Below are 25,149 nucleotides of genomic sequence, written 5' to 3'. Positions count from 1 at the left end.
TTAAGTTAATGTTATTATAGCCATATTGTTGCATATGAAGTAACGTCATATTACCTTTACGATAGAGATTATTATATAGCATATGTTATGGTTAAATATGCTGTATACTGTATATTGCATATCAAGTACAGTGTATATAAGTGAAGGTTAATCATCAGTCACTCACATGTCACTGGTGAGGTCACAAACATCGTTGCCAGAGCCACACATTCTTTTCCATGCAGTCTCTCCATTTAATTTCTGACAGAAAGTGTATGAAACAAACAAAAAAATACCAGTCAGACGCATGTGGCGCCCCTAAGGAAATAATAATAAAAAAAAAAATAAGACAATGTATTATAACATGAACAAATAAGGAAGCTGCAGCTCAAAACATATGGGATGAAAAAGTTACGTACCTCTTCCCCTGGTTAATACGTGAGAAGCACCTTTACACACAGGGGTTACCCACTAAAATGGACAGCAGAGAAATGTACAACTGAAAACAAATGTTTCACATGTGTGCCAGGTAAATCAATAGATGGTACACAATACATTTTGTGGGATTACATATAAACACATATTATATACAACATACTTTTGTACTGTATATCCTTCTTGTGCTGGCTATGCTTTGGTGTTTCATTGCTTTATTGTATTGCAAAAGAAAAGAATACATGTATATTTCAGACACTGTCCATCCCCCATCCATACTTATGACTCTTTGCCCCTGAATCTGCAATGGATTATTTATGAGTGACAAGCAGAAACGTCTTAAAAGAGGTTGGGCCTGTCCGTGTCTTCTCCTCTTCACTGCTCTCACACCAAAGTTTTTTTTCCACTGTTTCTGCTGTGATTCCTGCATCAGAGAGGCCCGCGACATGACTCTCCTCTTACTGTGGTCATACCACAACCACAAGCACCCAGTACAAAAAAAAAAAAATACTCTCAGTGTGAGCTCAAATCATACACTCTGCACTGCACCAGAAATAAAGGGACTAAAAGGATAATGGTGCCATTATTGTTGCTATACCTTGAAGCTCCTTTGTATCAGTGGCTTAGGGACACTAAGTAGTTGCAGTCATGGCAATAAATCAACTGTCCATCATTTGCATTAACAAGGCTTTTTCCAGAACAGGTAGTGGCACCACCTTCATGATCTCATGTGGGTACTTTTACCAAAAAGGTCTTGGTGAGAGCACTCTGACCTTCGAAGTGTGACAAGCAAAGCAATTCAAATAGGATAGGTTGTGTTTGAGCATGTCATGTGTGCTTCATGGTTAAAAGCCAACTTTATTTTTTTTTAAATAAATGGGTTAAAGAAATGTGGTCAGAGCAGCTTAAGTATAACAATACTAATAGTAAAAACTATTTTTATGATAAATGTGTTATGTCTTGCATTTCTCATCCAAACAATGTCACACACTGCACACTGGTGCCCGTAGAAGCCCAAGTTTTAAGCCTGCCAAAGCTGTTGGACACTTATGAAATGAACAGACAAACAGAGATTCCTTGCATGTATAGATTGATGGATGTACATTCAGGAGCTCTGACATTAGTTTAAACAGTCGGATTTTGTACATATTTATAACACAATTATTAGATGTGGAAAACAAGCTTTTAAAGCACCAGTAACAGAACACAGGTCACCTATAGTGATGACTGGCAGATAACTCTCAGCCCAAATCAGTGACGTGAGGTTCTTCTCTACGCGGAGCTCCAGCAGCGCACACCTCCTCCTCCTCCTCCTCCTCCTCCTTCTTTTTCATCCTCTTTCTCGCTTCTCCTCCGATGGGCTCGACTTTCATGGACAGTGTTTGTCTACCTTGTGGTCTTTGGTGAACCAGTGAGTCCTTGGCACTGCATCCGCACTGTGAACAGCGCCAATTACGCACGAGAACTTAATTGTCCGCGAATCTCATTAAGAAGTTAATGAGAATATTTTGAGAGGCGACTGCAATCACACTGCACTCGTGTATTATTGGATTCGTACCGTGCGCGCTTTAAATGTCACCGACTGTTTTGTGGCTGAAGCGGAAGCGCATCATGTGCAGCCCAGCTCACCGTTTTTTGGAAATAAACATTTCCAACAATTAAACTCTGAATTATATTAGCCAAAAGTTTACTTAGTGTGCTTTATTTACACTTCACAATATTCCAGCAAGTGGCACAGAGCTGGAGAAGGTGTGTGCCATCCAGACAACAGAGGAGGAGGAGGAGGAGGAGTGGGGGTTGGATGAGAGGAGGTTTCCAGCTGCACGACGGAGTGTAAATACTGAGTGTTTTCTCCTCACATAAGGCGCTTCTTCTCCAGAGGACAGGCTGAAAAGAAGTTTGTCCAGGGAAGTAGAAAGGAGAGATGACAACCATCACTCTTCTCCTGCTCTTCTTTGTCTCTCTCACAAGTGAGTTTTTTCAATTTTCTATAATACATTTTTCAAGATGTATAGTCTGTATTTCACTGAAGTGATAATAAATCATGACAATCATCGTGATGAAAAGACCAGTTTTATCTTGCCATCATGAAAAACTAAGATGCAAATTAGTCTGCTCTCTCTCTCTCTCTCTCTCTCTCTGATGGACTCACTCACAACACAGCTATTGTTGATAGGACACTGCATGTTCTTAACCACAGTCTTACCACTAACCCTAGAGCTTCAGATGTGAGGTTCTGGCTCATTAGGACCCTGCTTTGGTCCCCATGAGTACTGGCCCAGAAAAAGTCCTAAGAGAAAACACACACACACTTGGTGTAACCAAAGCCCCAGTCCGCTAATCCCTATTCCTAACCTTCACCTAACCACAATTCACATCTTAATTGTAAGATGATCTTTAAAGCGGACATAGAGTGGTCCTGTTGCACATTAATGTTAGTTATGGAGTTCTACTTACATACATTAACTTGTTTTTATGGTCAAAAACTTCCTAGTTGCTGTAAACGAGCCGATAGAAATCCTCTTTTCTGATGGTGTTTCCCAGCCGTGAGATTTGAGACTCAACTCTCTCACCCAGAAGACAGAGTCTTGTGATTGGCCAGTATATTCAGCACACCCGCTCTCAGCAGCGCAGCTTCCCCCTCTGGAACGATGGATGCACTGCTACTGATTATCAAAACATTGTTTTAACAATGTTTAAAAATAGCTTCTTCACGACTCCCCGCCACAGTCTCTTTTATGACTTTGACCCGGAGTCAGACCCAGAGTCAGAAGACACTGTCGCTCATGAAACACCTCCACAACGGACGTTATTCTTCTTCTGCGGTTCAATGTACGCAACCGGATGTGCCCGGACTAGTGCCCAGAGCAGGAGGATCTGCTGTTCCAGAGAACCGGTGTTTACGTAACCGGACCGGGTTTTTTCAGAGATCTCGCTGAGCCCGAGATTACAATAAAACACAGCGTTCTCAGCAGTGGCTGAACTGTTTGTTTAGAACCTTCAGGGCTTCATAAACAAGGTAATGACGCAGATACACACTAAAAACAGCGTTAATTGGAACTTCCGGTCTAGGTCTGCTTTAACTAGATCATCAGAAAGGATCTGGCTTTGGATTACTGGTCTAACCATACCATTTAGGTGTAACTCATGACATGCTTATGTAAACACACTAAAACAAGTAGTTGTAGTAGTGACACCAGTACGTATGTGCTGTGAAAACGTTTATTTGTCCCCCTTCCTGATTTCCTGTTTGTCACACTTAAATGTATCAGATTATCAAACAAATTGAAATATTAGACAAGAAAAGAAAAAAAAAACCTATCCAAACCTACATAGCCCTATTTGAGAAAGTAATTGCCGCCTGAATCTATTGGTTGTGCCACCGTTAGCAGCAACAACTGCAATTAAGTGTTTGCGATAACTGGCAATGAGTCTTTTACATCGCTGTGGAGGAATTGTGGCCCACTCTTCTTTGCATTGTTTTAATTCAGTCATATTGGAGGTTTCTAAGCATGGACTGCCTTTTTAAAGTCACGCCACAGCATCTCAATTGGATTCAAGTATAGCCTTTGACTAGGCCACTCCAAAACCTTCATTTTGTTTTTTTAAGCTATTCAGAGGTGGACTTGCTGGTGTGTTTTGGATCATTGTCCTACTGCAGAACCCAAATGCAAATACTTTTTCAGATCACTGTACTACAGCAAACTGCCAGTGAACTGTAGGCGGACATACTGTTATTAAGATGAGTAAATGCAATGTCCTCTATTTTACCCTCATATTAAAATTGGCACTGGAGCATTTAATGGTGATTTTTAAGCTATAATGCTGAGATATAGCCTATTAAAGTCCCTCTAAAGGAAGTGGCCTCATGGGTTTGAAATTGCTGTTTTGGCTTTAAATGACACAACCCCTTTTCATTTTGACACCATTAACTATATTACCTGCCGTCAAAGAACAGATGGCGTCCATCGCTGGATCTTGTAATATACTGTTTTTCTTTGTACGTACTTTAAATCTTGCTAAAAATAAGAAAAAAGCCCAAACCCTGGAAATTTACTGCCAATAACTCATTTGACTACCTGTCATGAACAGTTTCTAAAGCCTTATCCACAAACCGGAACTGAAATATGTTAAATAGGCTCTTGGATTACCTTTAATTAGGTTTCATTTGCAATTTCTATAAGAAATGGCCACATTTAAAAACGTGAAAATATGAAGTACATGACATGAAAGGTACCTAATACACTTAGTTGAGTTTTTTTTACTTCAAATGATTGTTTCTGTAAATATACAGTCGATCATATAGGGAATATCTAATGGCTGTAGTGTTACTTGAGCTTTACTTGTCTTGGTTCCCTTCTACAAGGAACACAACCTCACCACTCCTGACTTTCCCTCAAGGAAAATGTTTTTAAAACCTGTGTGCTGGTGTTTGTGGACTTAAACTGAGTTCTTCAAAGACAGGACCCTGTGATCTAATCAACTGACGTGGTTTGTCATGGATTGTTTTCTGTCCATCACCCATACAATTTAGTTTCAGCTTACTGATGTTTAAAAATGTGATCAACATGAAAAAGTAAATCAGTGCCATTGATTCTCCTGACTGCTCCACAAAAGCAGCTGGATTCTGACAAAGATCGACGGGCAACATAGTAAAGCGTTAGTCTGCAGCATCCGTCAAGGCAAAAATCTGCTCAAGTCCACATCTAAATGATTTAAATGTTGTAATACACCAAGAAGGCAGAAAGCACTGACAGTGTCTTTCACTGTAGACACTGAACACATTAACTTACACCCGGGTCTCTTTAAATTAGCTTTATCTCACTTTTTGGAGAATTTGTCTTGACTGTAGTGTATTGTCTTTTTTTTGTTTTTTGGTGTGTATCTGCGCCATTACCTCGTTTTTGAAGCCCTAAAGTTCCGAAACAAACAGATCAGCCACTGCTGAGAACGTTGGGTTTTATTGTATTCTCGGGCTCTGCAAGTGGTCTGAAAAAGCACGGAATCGTTACGCAAGGATCCCGTCTCCTGAACAGCAGATCCTCCTGCTCCGGGCACTAGTCTGGGCACACGTTTCACTTGCGACAGTGTCTTCTGACTCTGGGTCAGACTCCAGGTCAAAGTTGTAATAAGGGACTACGGCGGGGAGTCGTGACGAAGCCATTTTTAAACATGAAATGTTGATGATGAGTAGCAGTGCATCCACCGTTCCAGAGGGTGAGCTGCGAGGGGAGATTTCGATCGGCTGGTTTGCAGCAACTAGGAGGTTTTTGACCATAAAAACAAGTTAATGTATGTAAGTAGACCTCCATAACTCACATATATGTGCGATAGGACCACTCTATGGGAGCTTTAAATGTGCAAGTATCCAGGATGTTGTACTTTTTGTAGTTATTTTTATTTTAGTTCATAGAGTTCCCGCCCTCACGCCACAGTGGCGTTCACCGAGCCATGAAAACTCGGAGCAGCAGGAAGCTGCAGAGAAAATAACATCCATGCTCACTAATCATACAAAAACAGACAATGCATGTGACACAGCGGGGGATGAAGCTGTCCAGATATTAAATGTCGTCTGCGCGCTTGTCAGTTTGTTTGAAAATGCTGAGACATTATATCTGGCTTATTCATACCGTCAACTTTTACATAACCAATAATTTAGGGTCGAGGGAACACAAAGCTTCAGGAATCCTCTCACATGACTGAATCTTTGTTTGTTCTTTTGCTCCGAAAACCCAGCAGTAAAGCGTGAGACGAACACACGCCACAATTTCAGCTTAAATGCCCTATGGTAAATTGACTTAATTCACAGCCAACTTGTTTATTGTTCACCAATCATCATGACACTGGACTGAAAACATACTGTGATATCAAGCTTGGAACCTCGACACACGCACAAGATGAGATGTCACACTGAAAGGGAAACATCACTTTTCACATTTATATTTTAGTATGTGACTGTGCCAGAAATGTACATGGAGTTGGTTGTTTGTTTGTCCCTCTTTCAAAATCATATACACAGAATATCATGTGTCATCATTATTTGCTGTGCACAGGCAGCAGTGCAGAGAATGCAGAGGAGCGTCTGGTGAACTACCTGTTGGGTCCAGAGCGCTACAATAAACTGATCAGACCGGCTGTCAACAAGAGCCAGCAGGTCACCATCTCCATTCAGCTGACTCTGTCTCAGCTTATCAACGTAGTAAGTATACTCAAACACACGACCACACATTTGTGCACATGCATAAATACAGAGCGAAGGCCATGGGGCTCGGACACCAGTTCTCGTTCTTAAATGATAATCTACACACTACTGTCTTAGGCCACCATTAGATTTGTTGGTTTAGAAATACTATAATGATCATACAGTATAATCATTTCTCAATCGCTTTATTGGAATAAAACACTGAACAGGGGCCCACGGTTGGTGTAGTGTTAGCGCACTCGCCTTTGCAGCAAGGCAGAAAGAAAGGCCCCTGTTGGAACAAGGGCCTTTCTGCATGGAGTTTGCATGTTCTCCCTGTGTGTGCGTGGGTGTTCTCCAGTTTCTTCGGCTTTCTCCCACAGTCCAAAAACATGTAATATGGGGATTAGGTAAATTGGTCACTCTTAAATAGACCGTAAGCGTGAGAGTGTGAGTGAATGGTTGTTTGTCTCTGTGTGGCGCTGCAATGGACTGGCCTGAGATAGGCACAGCACCCCCCAGCGACCGTCCGGTGGAGGATAAAGCGGTAGATAATGGATGGATGGATGGACACTGAACAGTTTGTATAACTTTAAACAAAGCAACATATGCAAAGCATATGTTCTGTTTTTTCAACTTTTGATGACATAATATGACCTCATGAAAAAAGGTTTGACCTTTTTTCTATTTGTTTATTTTACTCACATGACCAGCAGGTCAAATTGTAGGAGTTATTATTGTGGAAGTGATGCTTAGTCTTTGACAAGATGATTAATGTTTTCTTGCAGAACGAGAGGGAGCAGATAATGACAACCAACGTATGGCTGTTTCAGGTACTGTCCAATCTCTGTACCGGTTGAGTATTCACACACACACGCGCACATGCACACACAGGTTTTGACATTCATTTGCCTGCCTAAACAAAGCATTATCCCAAACTTTAATCACAACCACATTTTTTAATATTGGGTTAGGCATTAGCCTAACCCAATATTAAAAAATGAGGTTTTTCCTCATGAGGACAGCTGATCCTGACAAGATGTTTGTCAGAACAGGTCCTAAAGTGGTAACAAAGTGCACACACACAGTATTTAGTATACAGCTTGTGTCTTGACAGGAGTGGAATGACTACAGGCTGAGGTGGGACCCGGACAAATACGAGGGAATCAAGAAACTACGAATTCCTTCCAAACACCTTTGGCTTCCTGACATTGTGCTTTACAACAAGTAAGTAGATGCCTGTCATCACTCAAGGAGAAAAGCACCTCGTCAGTATTTGGTTTAGGTTCAGTAGTTATTTAAACATATGTCAGATTTGCTTTAAAAAACAATGTTATTCATTTAGATCTTCAACTTATAAGACTGATGCTAAAGTCTTGGTGCAGAGGTCCTAGTGGTAGCTGTTCTGGTGGCATGGAGCGGACCCACACAATATCACCATAATGGTGCAAAGCTTGTCCAGTGGCTCTAAATCTCATTAATTAACAAGTTATGATAACTTTCAGCAAAGCAGTGTTTTAGCCCATATTAAGTTATTGGACCTTGTTTTGTACCTTGTACAGATGTAAAATCTGATCCAATGCTCTTTAAAATCTGTCACAGTGCCGATGGTGTCTACGAGGTTTCCGTCTATTGCAACGCTGTAGTTTCCAACACGGGAGACATTTTTTGGCTGCCCCCCGCAATCTACAAGTCGGCCTGTGCCATTGAGGTGCAGAACTTCCCCTTCGACCAACAGAACTGCACTCTCAAGTTCCGCTCCTGGACGTATGACCACACAGAGGTGGACCTGATCCTCATCAGTGACTTTGCCAGTCGCGACGATTTCACGCCCAGTGGAGAGTGGGACATTGTGTCACTGCCGGCGCGCAAGAACGAAGACCCCAACGACATCACCTACCTGGATATCACCTATGACTTTGTGATTAAGAGGAAGCCACTTTTTTACACCATTAATCTAATCATCCCGTGTGTGCTGATCACGTCGTTGGCTATCCTGGTTTTCTACTTGCCGTCGGACTGTGGGCAGAAGATGACGCTGACTATCTCAGTGCTGCTGGCCCTCACTGTGTTCCTGCTGCTGTTATCAAAGATAGTGCCACCCACCTCTCTGGCAGTGCCTCTTATCGGTCAGTCACATATAGCTTTGTCGGTGTATACCTGAGTGTGTTTAATATAACAAACAACAATAATATGCATGATTGATCTTCGATGAAAAGTGGGTCAAGAGGACAAATTGACCAATTTATCAACAAGCATAGAAATGTAGGTTATTAACATCAGATCCAAGTCCTTAAGGTGCATGTGCAAAATATATAACGTGATAAATATATCATGTTAACCATCCAACATAGTAATCAGACACGTTAGGGATCAAATTAAGCCTTTCATCATCTTTGTAGAAGGTCCCTTGTTTTGTTATTAGTGATAAACTAGTCAAATGTTCTATCGTTTACTAGTTTATTTTCTTTTATTATTGCTGTACCTGTGCAAGACTTTGTTTGTGTCTTATGTACGACACAACACTTGCATGTTCCTTGACTTACAAGCATTATATAAAGGTTTTCCTATTAAGTCAAAACTCTTTCCTTATTTATTTATTATCTTCATTATTTTACAGCAAAAAAACTAAAAAACTGTAGTTATATCAGACTCCCTGTAGATGCTCTGTATTTCTCTTTTTGATTGGAATGTTTTCATTCCCAAACAAATCTCCACCACAATGCATCCTTTCTGTTTACTTAATCCATGGTAATGTTTTGACCTTTCCATGTAAAGTGCTTTTGCATAATGCATATTTTAATTTGAATTGAGTTGCTGTCAATAAAACTAAGGAATTCCAGCTCAAGTTTGGCCTTTAAAGCCCCAAATGCCACAAGCCCTTCCTCTATATGTTGGCTTTTTAATGTGAAATGTGTGCATTATTGATAGGAGCAGTGATTAAAAACAGCAGAGTACAAATTTCTTACACTTGGAAATGTATATCTACAAAAGTGGCCCTGCTAGTTATTTATTAGCAGCTCTTTGAAATCTAAATAGCTCTTCACTAAAGTATGATCACAGAGAAAATAAATATTTATTTCAATGTGTCCTTCTCTGTCACTGTCTCTTAGGTAAATATCTGATGTTTACCATGGTGCTGGTGACTTTCTCCATCGTTTGCACCGTCTGCGTCCTAAACGTGCACCACCGCTCTCCATCCACCCACCACATGCCTGACTGGGTCAAACACCTCTTCCTGCTCCAACTGCCCTCCTTCCTCCTTATGAGACGCCCAGGCTCCAGTGTCAGCGATAAACTACGCCGGAAGTTTGCCACCTGGAGTTCCGTCGAGAAAGGTGCTTCGCAGAGCCGCACGGACAAGAAGCGGTACTCCAACATCCGACTCGGTGGGATCCAGACAGACAGCCACTCTCTCTACATGAATGAGAACTTGGCCCACAGGTTTTGCTGGAAGGGGGGCGACAAATCTGATGGAGGTAGCAGGTTTTCAGAATTGCAAAGTCCTATGGCTGGTCAGTGGGATGAAGACATGGAGGAAGCAGTGGATGGAGTGATGTACATCGCTGAGCATATGAAGACGGAGGACGATGATGAAGGGGTGAGAGGATAGAGACTGGTAAAGAATCAAAAAGAGTGGCAACAGATTGTATCAGTTTAATAAATAGAAAAAAAAATACTATTGTACTGGAACGAAGGATGAGAAGACGCAAAAGCAGATTATACAAATGCAAAGGCTTGTAAAATTTGTACAAGCAAAGACGAGGTTATCAGGGCAAGATGAGACATGGAACATCATTCAGAATTTGCTTTTGTCTCCCTGTGACATTATTTCAACCTGACAATCATTTCCCTATTCCTAAAAACATCAGATTTCCAAGTTTAGAACACCTTCACACACTGAACTGATTCTGAACATCAAAGTCTTTGCACACTGCACTAACCTAACCTCAGAAACGTGGCCCTGGGCTTTTCAGTCATCAAATCTCCTACATCTAATAAATATTACAAACAAGTCACTTTGTCAAGTCATGGCAGGTTTTTCATCAATCTTCTTCCTCTCAGCATCAACTAGCTGCAGGGTGGTTAAAAATATAACCTGATACACATCTTGATGTCTCAGAAGTCCTTCATAGCCCAGAGCAGAAGTTAAACAAAAACTTACTTGCAGAACTGTGGAAACTTAATTTATTTGGACGCACACACACACACACACACTTGACTTGATTCTTGATGACCTGTAAGAGTTTGTTGGTTTTGTTTCAGATCATCGAAGACTGGAAGTATGTGGCCATGGTGATAGACCGTCTCTTTCTGTGCATCTTCATCCTGGTGTGTGTGGTGGGAACACTGGGCCTCTTCATGCAGCCGCTGTTCCAAACCTATAACACCCCCATGGCCGATGGCGCTGAGTGAGTAACAAACTGTGGCGGTGCTTGTTCAAACTGTCTTTATGGGGAGGCACTTTTTTCAGACAGCGAATTACTGTGACCCAATTCATATTTGTGCATAATAACATAACATTTCTGATAGTTTTTTACTACCATTTCTGTAACACATCATATTATTTTTGAATACGTAATACGTTTTCAGGTTTAAACTAGTGTATGTGGTTATCTAGTAATATTATTCACTGATCCAGGTCCAACTCTTGGTAATTTTGTGTAGTATTCAAGTATTCAAATTACGTATTTTGTGTTAAAAATGGGTGTATGTACTGCCTTCCCTGGATAAACACCTCCCATTACATTTGAATGTTCCTATTAGCTGGCTCTTACCGTGCTATTGTCACTTTCCCGGTTCTACGTCACCAACCGTCCTCCTCTAGCCACCCCTCCCCTACCCACCCAGCGACACAACAGTGTGTTTTCAGAATAAAAGCCCCCGTGATGAACTGTATTTCTATGACAGTGTTGTTTTCATTTATACTCAGTAAACTGTGTTTGTCTTTCCACAGGAATCGAGATTTCTAAGAACAGCTGAAAAAAAAAGGAACTTTTAACTAAGAACCTACACCAGGTCGAGCTCTGATCCGTCTCTGCTGGTTCTGTTTGCAGCAGTGGATCATCAATGCAAGCATTCACGTTATAAAACGTATATTTTAACTCCATGGTTTCTCATTATGACCCCATTGGAACTCTGCTATCACCACAGATATGACAATCCTGAAATACTTTGACATTATGGGTTACAGAGTATTTTCGTCAATGTTCGTCAGTGTTCAGCGTGAACTGCAAAGTGGTTAAAACTACTTGTAATTTCCTGACCTGAAGGTCTTTCATTTTCAGTACTGTTCATGTTTACTGTTAAAGTTTTATAAGAAATTCTACCAGCAGTTCGTGTTGGTGCAGCTCCATGGACCATAGTTTCCTCTTCTGTGTACCTCACAAAGCAAGTTTCACCAAAACAAAAGCAAAGATACTTTGTCACCCCCACACAGCCTCTCTCTTTCTGTCTTTTACCTCGTTCTGCTTCAGAGCAGTGTTCATTTCCACCTTTCATCTCCCAAGCAGCACTCTATCCATTGATGTACTCAAATGTTTCTTGTTTAAAAAAAAAAAAAAAAAAAAAAAATGTGTATTGTTTCTCACTTTCATGCACTCTTACATTCTTTTTTTTTTACTTTGTACCATATGAAAAATTAAGTGTGTAAGAAAAACCCAATACTGCCTCATGAAATCTTGTGTGAAAAATGATGAAAAAGAAAAAAAGTACTGGAAGATGAATGACAATATGTGCCAAACAGATTCTTTATGCATTTTCTAATAAATGTTCAAGTGAACAGGAAAATGCAGCGCCCCCCCCCTCACGCACCCACACTGACTGTACTCTAATACAACATGTTGAATAAAAGCTGTGATTTTATCTTTGGCCTCTTGTTTGCCAGGTTGTTCGTTGTCTTTTCTTGAATAGGGTTAGGATTACAGTGAATAGGCTCCTTCCACAGCAAAACATGTTTGACATTCCACAGTAAAAAGAACCTCAAATGTAAGCAATAAAATTAATGATCCAACTTCATTTAACTGCGTTGGTCCTCGGGGGTCCTGGCTATATGTGCACGATCCTCTATTTGTGGCACTTTCTGTGCGAACAGCTAAAAACAGTGACTGCTTCAAAAGACGGCTGTAAACTTTTAATGATTTCTCCACGTTTTGCACTAACATTCACTCTTCTGATTAGACTTCTGCTCAGGTTTTAAAGGTACAGTGTGGATGAAGAGGAAAGTTGATGAGTTGAGGATAGTGGACAGCGAGGGGATGAACAGACATGTGCAGTGTTTGTGAAGCTTCTTCTTCCGGTTCGGAGAATTAGACAACATTGAGCATGTCAAAATAATAAATTAAGGAACTGTAGATTCCAATCGGAATGAAGAAGAAGACGACATTTTGCACATGTAAACATAGCGACTGTGTTTACACTCACGTGTGCACAACCCTTTTTATCTTCCAAAGCCACAAACACAAACCTCTCATACTTTCTGACAGACTCACAACTAATTGATATGTAAACACAAGCTGTAAAAATATTGTGAATGTCATTAAACAAGCACATATTCTATGAGTCCATCATGAATCTGGACTGACTATTGAATCATAACTTATTACTCTGTGATGAACAATTAACAGCAAGAGCTCAAGCACCAATCTAATAGAGAAATACTTTTAGAGGGAGATAAAACTGTTTATTGCTTTGGTGGATGATATAACAGACGTTCTCCTGACAGAGTTGGAGGAGACAAGTTGTTCTGTGAGTGGAACAGGGCAGTGAAAAGTGGCACATGTACAATGCTGTACATGCATTTGTGACATGTATTGCGTGCGGATGACCTGAAAGAGATTTTGAATTACTATCATGGATCACACAGCTCAGGACACAGTGTGTTTTGTGTCTGTGAGTCGTGTTGTGATTTTGTTATGACTTTTCTGCCTAAGACAGACATGTGCAGATATAGAGTATTATTCCTGAGTGAAACATGATGACAGTTCATCGGTATTTTGACACCCACACACACACACACGCACGCACGCACGCACGCACGCACACACACACACACACATGCATGTATGCGTGCATGTGTGTGCTCCAAAGTCCATCTGCCAACAAACCAAAGGGTCAGTTTTCAGGCTCAGGTGGAATCATCAGTCACCCATGAAGACTGTTTCTTTATTATGTGCCACTGCATGAATGAACGCACACATATATAATACACTGTGATAAGATTTAACTTCCCCAAATCCTTTATCTCAGCAAAAGTGGAGCAGCGCAGTCAATCCTGCGTGTGCAGTCAGCACATCAGCAAAAATACTAGGCTGCCTGCGTGGACAGTTATTGACAATCACAATACCACTACCCCCCTCCCTTATTCTTATACTGTATGAATGCGTGTGTGTTTCTCTGTGTGTGTGTGTACGCGACATTTACCAACCCCATCAATATGAGCTGGACTGGAGCATAAAGGTGACAGATGTGACGCCTTTTGTGTCTGGGGGAAAAAGCAAAGGAGGACAGAGAAGGCCAGCTGTCATACTGTAGTATTTATGTACTGTTATGAAATATTTTGTCCAGCTTATTTACTACATCAACAATACATGGAAGATGTATCTGCAAACATACTGTAGATAATTACTTACCAGTGTTTTAAACAGTTAAAAATGCAAATTTCTGCTGCTGTAAAGATGAAGGTATATAAATCAATTCCTTTGGGCGACGCACTTCCAACTAAGAGAAAGATTCAAGTCATGTTTTAAATGGTCCCGCCTCTCTGGGCGATTTCATTGACTCTCATGTTAATACTTTTTTTCCCCCAGAAAATTACTCTCCAATGCATTTTCATTGAGGATTTTGGGACTCGCCCAAACCTGCTTACGTCATACGTAAACTGAGCAAAGAGAGGAGGGGATATCTTAGATCAAGGCACATCTAGCGATAAGTTGTTAGCTTTCAAGTCCTTTCTGCTCACAGTGTTTTAAGCGAAGGTAAGGTCCTTAAAGCTGACTGTTTTAAAAAACACACGGAGGATTGTGCTCGTTTAACCGGTCCCAGCACTAACTGATAAGTAAACGTAGTTAGACCAGTGCCACGGAGCTCACGCTTTCATACGTGTTAGCTGTTTATGGCTCGTAGCAGCGGACAGCAGTCATTTTAAGCGACGTTCGTTAGCTTGTTTGCTAACATTGTTGATGTTTGTATCGCTCAGCGTTTAACTGCAGGTTAAACTTCACGCAAATCAGACAAAATAAACTGTTTTGTGTAAGAGAGTATTGTTCTAATATGCATTTAGCAACACATCTAAAGATCCAATTCTGCACTTTCCTTTACACTTAAAGCTCACATAGAGTGGTCCTGTTGCACATATATGTTAGTTATGGAGGTCTACTTACATACATTAACTTGTCTTTATGGTCAAAAACCTCCGAGTTGCTGTAAACGAGCCGATAGAAATCTCTTCTTACTGACGCTCGTCTCAGCCGCGGTGTTTCAGACTGAAATCTCACACCCAGAAGACAGATTGTGTTGCGATTGGCCAGCCAGCATAGAGCCTTCCCAACTGTCTTGTGATTGGCCAATACCCGGAAGTGACATAATCAGCACTCCAGCTCTCAGAAGCGCAGCTCCCCCCTTTGGAACGGTGTATGCACTGCTACTCATTATCATAGCATTGTTTTAACAGTGTAATAGCTTCGTCACGACTCAGTCGCTTTTATGACTTTGACCTGGAGTCAGACTCAGAGTCAGAAGACACTGTTGCTCGTGAAACACCTCCACAACGGACGTTATTCTTCTTCTGCGGTTCAATGTACGCAACCGGATGTGCCCGGAGGAGGAGGATCTGCTGTTCAGGAGAAATGCTGTTTACGTAACCAGAAGGGAGATCTCGCTGAGCCCGAGATTAAAATAAAACACAGCGTTCTCAGCAATGGCTGAACTGTTTGTTTCTAAACTTCAGGGCTTTGTAAACGAGGTAATGACGCAGATACACAATAAAAAACAGTGTTAATTGGAAATTCCGGTCTAGGTCCACTTTAATTAATAATTTGACTGCACTATCTTGTCATACGTTTGTTGTTTGTATCTGGTAAAGGTTGTGAAAGCTCTTGATCTTCTTGATCCTCGGTCATCATCTAACAACAAATTGATACTGTTTGTGTACTTTAATTGTGTTAAACTATTGTTGTAGCGCAACACAATGTTGTTCTCGTAAAACATGAAATAAGACAAGCTGAGTCACTGTTTTCATTTCTTTGTGACTGGAGCAGCACTTTTCTAGTGCAGTGCTTCATCTCTCTTCTCTCTCTTCTTCTGTGCCACCACTCACCATCACCTCGTCCCATCACTGCTGGCAGAACTGACCCACACTGACCCACAGCACTGATCATTTAAGTTAACACAACTTTTCAAATCAGCAGGTTTTTTTTTTTGCTAACTTATTAAATTGCAGTGACATGAGCGTGGTGACTGAAGTCAACAGCCAACACTCCAGTCTGCTGTTATAAATGTCTGAACATGCAAATAATTTGCTTGATGCTGTAACATACAGTACAGTAAATATATGCCTATGCACACTGTATGATTTTCCCCTTTCTAATATAATTGTACCTAAAGTTTCATAATGTATCTGATCAAATTCCAGTTGTTTAAAATCTGCATCTGAAAATGGGGTCTGTCAAGCGAAACTATCAGACCTGACTGAGGGGGCATTTGTGTGTATGCACAGGCAATGCTGGGGCAGGTGGGGACAAGAAGCAAGAAGCAGCACAAAACATACTTAGACAGGACAGGCCTAATTTATACTTAAGTATTTATGCAAGCTACACACAGTTTCACAGTTGTGTTCTCCTTAGTTGCCCTCCCACATTTGGAAAGAGGTATGAGAATAGTTGAGAAACCCACACTGATTGCAGATTTAGGCAATGACAAACCCTACCATGAATACACATGTCTTTGTATGAATGAGAAATGAGATTAAATGAGCTGATAAGTGAGTTATATGCTGGTAGGTGGATTTTGCCACCTCTGTTTAGAACTATAGGCTACTTAATTGTCAGTTTCCTTATACCAACTTTCTCTTTTCAAGTACTGTATTTGCTATGTTAAATTTAAATACACATTTCACTACATGGTCTAAGCCATTCCTGTGCAGATGACATGTTTTGTGAGTACAACCTTTGTGGTGCAACAGTATATAAGGATTAATTTTTTTTCTTTTAAATCACTAGCCCTTAATTTTTTTCGCCAGCTTTCACTTTTGAAGGTTACCTCATCTCACTTTTCAACTTGGCCTCAATGTGGCCTCAAACCACACAACAACCAACAGATTAGTACTTCTATGCCCTGTAATGGCCTGTTTCCTAGGTTTGCCTTGTGGCGGGAAAACCTGGGAAACATTACAGGGCATAGAACCTGGCTCAGTGCTTTGCTGAAGTTTCCTAAGGTTGCTCTCCTAAATAAGCAGAGAATGTCAGGCTCCCCAGCAGTCGTCCCGAGGGCTCGTTCTGCTCCATCTACCCACACGGATGCCTGAGGGCGGAAACATTACTGCTCCTTCACACACACACACAGACACAGACACTCCACCAAACCTGGACATGTGCCCAACTCCATCTCTGTCACCCATTCCTTCGCCCCTCCCTTTATTAATCTCCATTCCTTCCCTTCCCTTCCTCCTATTATTCCCTTCCCTCTCTATTTTTGTGCTCAGACCCCTGTCCCCAATTCAGTCTTTGCTTAAAATTTGCTTGTGGAGAAATTGGACCTAAAAATACACCCAATTATCTGTCCTTTTTTCATGTTACACGCACAAACAGCTAAGAACATGTGACAGACTGTGTGCCAGACACCAATGTTTGTGTGCGTGCACGTCGTGTGCTAGTCAGTGAACTCATTTCACCTGGTGAGCAGCTCAGGATTGACTCAGCACAGCCTTCACACTTAATATGAATCAATCATTTTGGATTAGAGAAGTTCTGTGTTCCTCATTTTTCGAGTGAAAACCAGCCCAGAGAGAAACAGTAAAGATAAAGTTTTGCCAGTTCACGCTCCCAAAATGACCCCGCAGTTTTATACTTTGAGTTTTCACTCTGTCTTTGTGCCTCTCCCAGATATCGCCTGCTAAGCATGATGGCTTAAGGCAGCCTGTTCCACTGGATTAACCACTTTCAGTAGCACAGAGTATCCGATCACTCTGTGCGTCAGCAGGTTTGTGTGTGTGTGTGTGTGTGTGTGTGTGTGTGTGTGTGTGCTTGTGTTTCCTTTCTGGCATAAACACTGACCCTGTCAGAACCAGTAGTCCTCACGAACACCTGAACCTGGTACTAATGAGGCAGAACCTCATTTTCACGGAAACTGGTTTAGGGGTACGATTTGAATTAGGTTATTTAGGCATTAATTGCTATATTGCTAATAGTTAGGGTGAGGGATACTGTTTTTCTAGGCTGTCTAAATAGAAGGCATTGCTTTGTCCTAAGAAGAGTTGCCATACAAACCTGTGTGTGTGCATGATGCATGACATGCACAGAAACACTTGCAACCAAAAACAAACTGAAGATGACAAACCAAATGCAGATGCTTGTACAAATGTCAACCAAAGCATTTCAAGGCTTCATCTGTTCAGACAGTTCACAGCCTGCTCTTCAGTGATGCACTGTTGTTGACAGTCAAGTCTTTATTTTGCCTTTTCACTTCATTTTGGATACACACCCCACGTAAAAAGACATCTCCAGTGTTGACAGTACATTTGGCCGTTAATTATACTCTGCTTTTCCCATCTGCTGCCGCCGCCACAGCGATGAATAAAAGATACACAGTTCTGCTCACAGTAATGAGTGCAGTGCTCTTAGACAGCACTTATGATGTACTAACAGAGGTTTGGAGCATATGAAAGTGTTCCTCTTGCCTTTGGCTCAAGTGTCGGACACTCCTTCACTGTATATCACAAGCTCTAACAGTCAAAGTGTTGCTTGGCAAGCTGCCACATTTATTTGAAATCAACCTGTGGAACTCTCTCTATCGCTCTTTCGCTCTCTCTCCTTGTGTGTCTGTGCTTCAGGACCTTTTCCAGTATAAAATCAAGTAAACCAAAGCCCAGTGTAGAGTTAGAACCACATTCCTAGTGAATTGTTGTGTGAGTTGTAAATTGTGATTCTTAAAGCAGACCTAGACCGGAAGTTCCAATTAATGCTGTTTTTTGGTGTGTATCTGCATCCATTACCTCGTTTATATGGGCTGAAATATGTGCCACCAGAAACTGAATTTGAATCATTTATATTTGAATTTGAATTGCTAAACTTGAATAATTGCCATAAAAAACTGAATTTGAATCACTTAATTTGAATTGTTGCATTGAAAAAGTGAATCTGAATAGTATAATTTGAAATTGAATTTTTCAAATTCAACACTTCATATATCTCAGATTCAGTTCCCAAAGTTCAGATTCAAATTACTGTGACAGACATCCGGAAAATATAACCTCCTACTGCTGCTTTTGCTTCACATTAAATATTTGCACAACATCACTGATATTGATTGCAAAACATTCAACCAACTTAAAACAACACAAGTCCCTCCGTTGTATTTCTGATCTTGTACCCCTGTACTCATCTATCTATCTCCATCCTGCTGATGTGGGACTTTTGAAAAAAGGCTTTTATTTGTGTGAAATTTCATAATTCCCATGGATGACTGAGGCTAAGACTGTTTTAATGTGAACGTCGCAGGTGAATAACTGTGATGTTCAGCTCTCTTCTTATTCACCCTATGATTACGTCTACGTCTTTTTAACTGACCTTTTTTCAGCACCTGGGCCTGAGTCTGGCAATTTGAGTCATACACTATCATCTAAATACTATGATCATCTATCAAATGGCACAGCTTTCACAGTCATCCTCCCAGCTCACCACATTTATTAAGTGCAAGAACAGAGGCTCAGGTGCCGAGTGGGAATGAAAGTGGCATTGTTTTCTCTGTTACAAGTCAGTAACACATCAACATTTTAAACTGTTATTTTAAAGGGACACTGTGTAGTATTTATGGGTTTATATGAAAATCTACGTTTGTATACATATTGCTTTTATGTGCTCCTGCATTGTCTAGTTGCTGTATAATAGTTTTTCTTTCATTTTCGTAGTGTTTTAAAAAGTCATGTAAAATAACATGGTCGCGGGCCGCTACTGCATAGCCACGACGCCATGTTTCTACCGGAGCCTGTAAGGACAAAAGCGTCGCTTTACTTGTAGCGGAAGTCCCGCCTCCTCTCTCTCCCCTTCGTCTGCTACGGCCGCGGTAGCTCGCCCTCTCCCTCGCCTCACGAACCTCATCTGCTGACATGGAGAAAGACGACAAGGACGACATTTGACCGGCTGAGGATACTGTAGCGCTCAGGGAAAGGAGGGGGTGAGCAGAGGAGCAGTTCTTTGTTGTAAATTTCAGCCTCTCCTCTAGATGGCACTATAAACTACTTACTTCACCTTTAAGGTAAATAAATGTTGCATAATGCTGCTTTAAACACTGTTAAACAAGTCACTCTCACCAAGACCTTCCTATATTTGATCAAAATGTAAACTTGAAATGGAATCGTGTGGCTGTTTTAAGTAAATCTCTTCATCTCTGCTGCTTAAGCAAATGCTGTGAAGTGCTTTTTATTTATTGATTAATAACTTACAGCAAGATATCAGTTTTTTTACAGAATGACATAAAGCATGCATATACAGAAACAATGTTCTTGAACGAAGGCTTATCAGATTAATGCACATGTGTAGAGACTGGTGGAAACACACCCCCACAAACACATCTGTTCATTTGTCTGATTACGGAACAGAGTAATTTGATTGACTCCTCTCACACAGACCTTATAACTCTCTAATGTGAGCATGCACCTGTATGCAGTGAACCTACTGTAAATCAGGATGATTTATCAGCATGCAGGTTCTGTATTTAACACTGGAGCCAAAAGTGAACATGCACCCGGTAAGCTCACACACATACACATGCACGTTCTTGCTTAGATGGCTTTTTGCTGGTTTTGCACATCTTATGTCCCCCGAGAGAGTAAAATGTGATATGGTCTGGTACATGTGGCCCAAAATGGGTTAGCTCCAATTACACATACACCTGTTCAGCTGTTTGTTAATATACAGTACTGTGCACATGTCCACCATTAGATGTGTTGCTATAATGACCATTATGACTCATTTCATCGGAACAAATCCAGAAAATATGGGAAACGTGTGCAGTTTTGAAATAATTTGCTTGGGGGAAAAAAAACAAAAACAAACAAATGTTCAAATAGAACAAATCTTCTACAGGTTAAAGCAGGGGTGTCAAACTCATTGTAAGTCAGGGGCCACATACAGTGCAGTCATGAGTAAAATAATAGCATGATAACTAGTGCTGGGCACATCAATGGCCATTAACGGCGTTAACACATGATTAATTTTCATGAAAACTGACCGGAAAAAGACACGCGTGACATCATGTTTATGTGCCGCCACACCGGAGTCCAGGGTCCCGTTAGCTGTGTTAGCTCCTTTAGCGTCGGTTAGCGTGCCTACAGGAGCGTTCTGTTTAATAAACGATACTTTAGAGACTCATTGATGCGTGTGACGTAAACATGACGTCACGCGTCTTTTTCCCTTCAGTCATCATGAAACGTGTCATGCGTTAATGTTGATGTTATTAAAACTTGTGTTTGTCCTACTATTTCATGTCCAGAAATATCTGCTGTTAACAACGTCGCCATTACACCAGGTTTATTCAAGTCATGCTTTTATGAGTCAAAGTCATTTGTCAATATACAACACTATTCCGATCCAAATGCCAATGATGACATAAAAACAACAAAGCTGATGATGCCCAAATACTTTTGCACAGTACTGTATATACAGTATCTACTCAGCCAGTCACATTGCAGTTTGGTAAATTCAGGAATGTAAACATGGTAAAGTTCACCCCGAGCATCCGACTGACGAAGGAAGTGGATTTAAGTGAATTTGAATGTGGCTTTATTGTTAGTGCCAGACTGGCTGATCTGAATATTTCAGAAACTGCTGATTTGTTGGGATTTTCATTCACAATCAGATAATTGGCATATAAAAGAAGAAAAAAAATACTGAGCAGCAGTTCTCTGGGCAAAAAAAAGGCCTTTTTGATATGTGAGGAGAATAAACAGACTGGTTTGAGATGATTGGAAGGCAACACTAACATCTCAAATCTTAGAGCAGGTGGGCTGCAGCAGGAGGACACCACACCAGGAGTTGCACTACTGTCACTTTAATTTGTGTTTTGTGAATTTAATGAAGTGGCCAGTGAATGTATGAGACCATAGCAAATCAACTTTAGCAAGACATGCCTTGTAAAACTGACACTGATTACACAAATGCTACAGGATTACTGGTACACTTTGGGATTTTGGGGATAAATGGTCTGTATTTATGACCGCTCAAAGCTGCTTAATGGTTTTGCCATTCACCCATTCACACCCATTCATAAAGTGCATATGTGCAACAATTTTCTTCATACCCGGCACGGTAACGTGGGGTTACGCGTCTTGTCTTGCATATAGAGCATATAGAGCAGAACCAGGAATCAAGTTGAAAGACCACTCTACCACTGAGCTGCCGTGGCCCCAATGCAATGTTTAGCCTCTTATGTGGTCCTTTGCAATATTTTGCAGGTTCAAAACTGTGTCCACTTTTATGCTTTTTGAAAAATATATGTTATATTGACATGAGATATGTCACTTGTGCCATGCATTGTTTCCTATAGAACAGCTTATTCAATAGGAATGCTGTCCCCTGAAACTGATTAATGCTATTTCCTGAATGCTTTAGCCCCGAAACTCTGCAAATCACTCACTCTGCCCCATCTACGCTGAAACCTGACCTCTTTGCCACACTTTACTGCTATTTCATTTCCCTCCTTATAAGGATGTCCTCCCCCCACTGCCTCCTGGAAGCTTCCAGATGCCTCTGATCACCTCTGCTCCATTAAACCCACCCCAGTGAGACAATCATGCCAGTGAGAATAAAAAAAAAAAAGGAGGGCCATCCAGATTTCACTACTTGGGGTTGAAAATAAAAGCACTTCCATCAAGGTCAGGGGATGTGGAGCAGATATGTGAATGTGAATAATTCAGGATGGTCTAAAAGTTCTGGCGAGGGAGATAGATATTTTTATGCGTTGAGTTTCGCTCGAGGCACCAGTGTTCGCTCTGTGAATGAGAGCAGGTGTGAGAGCTGACAGCACCTAAGGAGGAATTGAAGAGTCAAATTTAAAACTGTGAGACAGTGATTGATAAAGTTGTTGTCTTGTTGGGATGATGACTGAAAGGAGAGTAAGTGAGGAAAACACGACACTAATTGCTTTTGGACTCGGTGCATCCAGGTTTTCCATGAAAGGAAAGAAAATAAACCACATGAATTAAACATTGGCCCAGGGCAGAGCAGTGTGGTGCATCACCTTAAACAGTCCTGGCAGAAACATTGATTCTCACCTAGTTCCTCCACTAAACTGCTTCACTAATGAGGATGGCGAAGACAAGCACATCATGCCACCACACTGTGAGCTTGAAACTTGTCAGATGTCTGCGCTAGCAACAGCAAAAACACATTATCTCTGTTGTTCGACTTCCTTCTCTCCTTTTCCCTCAACTGTCATTTTATTGCAGAGTCTGTGGGAACAACGGCTTAAGAAATAGAGGTAAAAGAGGAAAAGATACACAATATTTTGATGCTCTACCACTTAGTTGTGATAACTCAGGGATTGTTTTGAAGGTTGAGAAGGCCTGAGGATGACATGCTGGCCGTGACAAGAAATGTAAGTACACCTAGCGCACATGTATATTTATATCACAAATGCCATGTCTGGAGGAGCTTCGGCACACACACACACACACACACACACACACACACACACACACACACACACACACACACACACACACACACACACACACACACATAAAGCTTTTCAACATAACTCATCTCTGACTCCAGGAAACTCCATCTTTGGTCGACTCACTAAATAATCAAATCTCCGCAACACCTTCCATGCAGCTACTTGACAACAATACATCAACCTTGGAATTTGGAATGAGCCAATGCAATATTTAAATATTCAGTATAACAATAATAATCATTTATGAATGGCCTGAAGGCAAAATCACTGGATGGGATAATAAAAACATAAAAACAAAATCCAATCTGACCCAAAACCCCTAAATATCACGTAAATGCATTATTAAGCACAGACTGCACGGGGAGGTACCAACACCATGTGACCAGAATGTGAGTGAGGGATGCACATGTCTGTAGCTCTACAGTGATCATGTGATCATGGAAGCTGTTTGGACTTATTTTGGGATTAAAAAAAATACAATTCAATTCAAATTCAATTCAAATACAGTATATTCAACAGCACAACAGCTCATCTTGCAGAAAATGGAATGTGTACTTTACTTTATTTTGGTTGGTAATTGTTTTGGTTTGTTGTGATTCAAAATAGAACAGAGTGCAAAATCTCAACATTTACCTAAATCATTTGTATAGTTCATTTATTGTATTTATTTTTTATTTGTTTAATTAATGGCACCATGCGAGGGTCAGTTTGTTTGAGTGAAGAGACAAACCCAGTATCTCTCTCTCACTCTCGGTTCATCTCAGCTCGACTATTACCTCCTTAATTACTTGGCTTGATGACGTCAAACCAAGCGTGGAAAATGACGGGCTAAAATTAAACCAAATCAGCGCGATCCAGAGGCTGCTGGTAAACAGACACAGAGAGGAGGGGGGCTCGTATAATACGAGCACCGTGGTTCAGTGAGTCACAAGCGGTGATTTCGGAACAGTCCAAGTTTAACTCTGCAGTGTAGCACAGCGCAGTGCTGCGGTTTAGTGGCCGGGAAACGAAACAACACGTTACATCAACACACAAGAGACGATAACAATAATGATGTAGTTAACTCGTCAGGATTACGAAATCAAATTTAGGGGACTTCCCCTGTGGAATAAATGTGTAAAAATGTGTGAAATCACATCTAAATCGCAGAAACGCGCAGGTCATCTAAGTACAGCGGACAGCGCACATTGAAACACCACAGAGGAGCTGTCTATGGTACTGAAATTATCTGCGCCTACAGCTCATGTGTCCTCCACTATATTACAGAGACAGAAAGAAGCTTTTCTATTCGCACACACACACACACACACACACACACACACACACACACACACACACACACACACACACACACACACACACACACACACACACACACACACACACAGTGTTTGTTTGTAAAGTCTAAAAACTACACAACACCGACAAACATAGTGAGATAAAATAGTTCAAATCTCTGATTTAGATTATTATTTTTTTTTTAATATCATATTTATCTCTGATTATGCGTCAACCACAAAATCACTTTATTACCATTTACAGGCCGTTTTCCCCTCTTTCCCCAACAAGTCCGTATGAATGTGCCAGCTCTCTGCTCATATGGGAGGGACGACGAGCCAAGTCAATTTCGGATCAGACTAGGAAGGAGCGCATGCACCGGCAGA

The 25,149-nt window shown here is 41.0% G+C and overlaps 1 protein-coding gene across 1 annotated transcript; it reads left to right on the top strand.

Annotated features, from left to right (window-relative positions):
- Positions 1-2,338: 2,338 nt before the first annotated feature.
- LOC310943895 (neuronal acetylcholine receptor subunit beta-2-like) lies at positions 2,339-11,011 on the top strand (the record flags this gene model as incomplete). The annotated part of the gene is made up of 7 exons (XM_083909579.1): positions 2,339-2,384; positions 6,468-6,613; positions 7,384-7,428; positions 7,713-7,822; positions 8,198-8,724; positions 9,709-10,196; positions 10,862-11,011. 7 exons carry the CDS (start codon positions 2,339-2,341, stop codon positions 11,009-11,011), a joined length of 1,512 nt encoding a protein of 503 aa, XP_083765705.1.
- Between the last annotated feature and the right edge of the window lie 14,138 nt (positions 11,012-25,149).

This window comes from Microchirus variegatus (genome assembly GCF_963457635.1).
Source record: "Microchirus variegatus genome assembly, chromosome: 23".
In the NCBI taxonomy this organism is placed as follows: Eukaryota; Metazoa; Chordata; class Actinopteri; order Pleuronectiformes; family Soleidae; genus Microchirus; species Microchirus variegatus.
The sequence above is the reverse complement of the archived record's forward strand: the minus strand, read 5'-3'. Positions and strand labels throughout refer to the sequence as shown.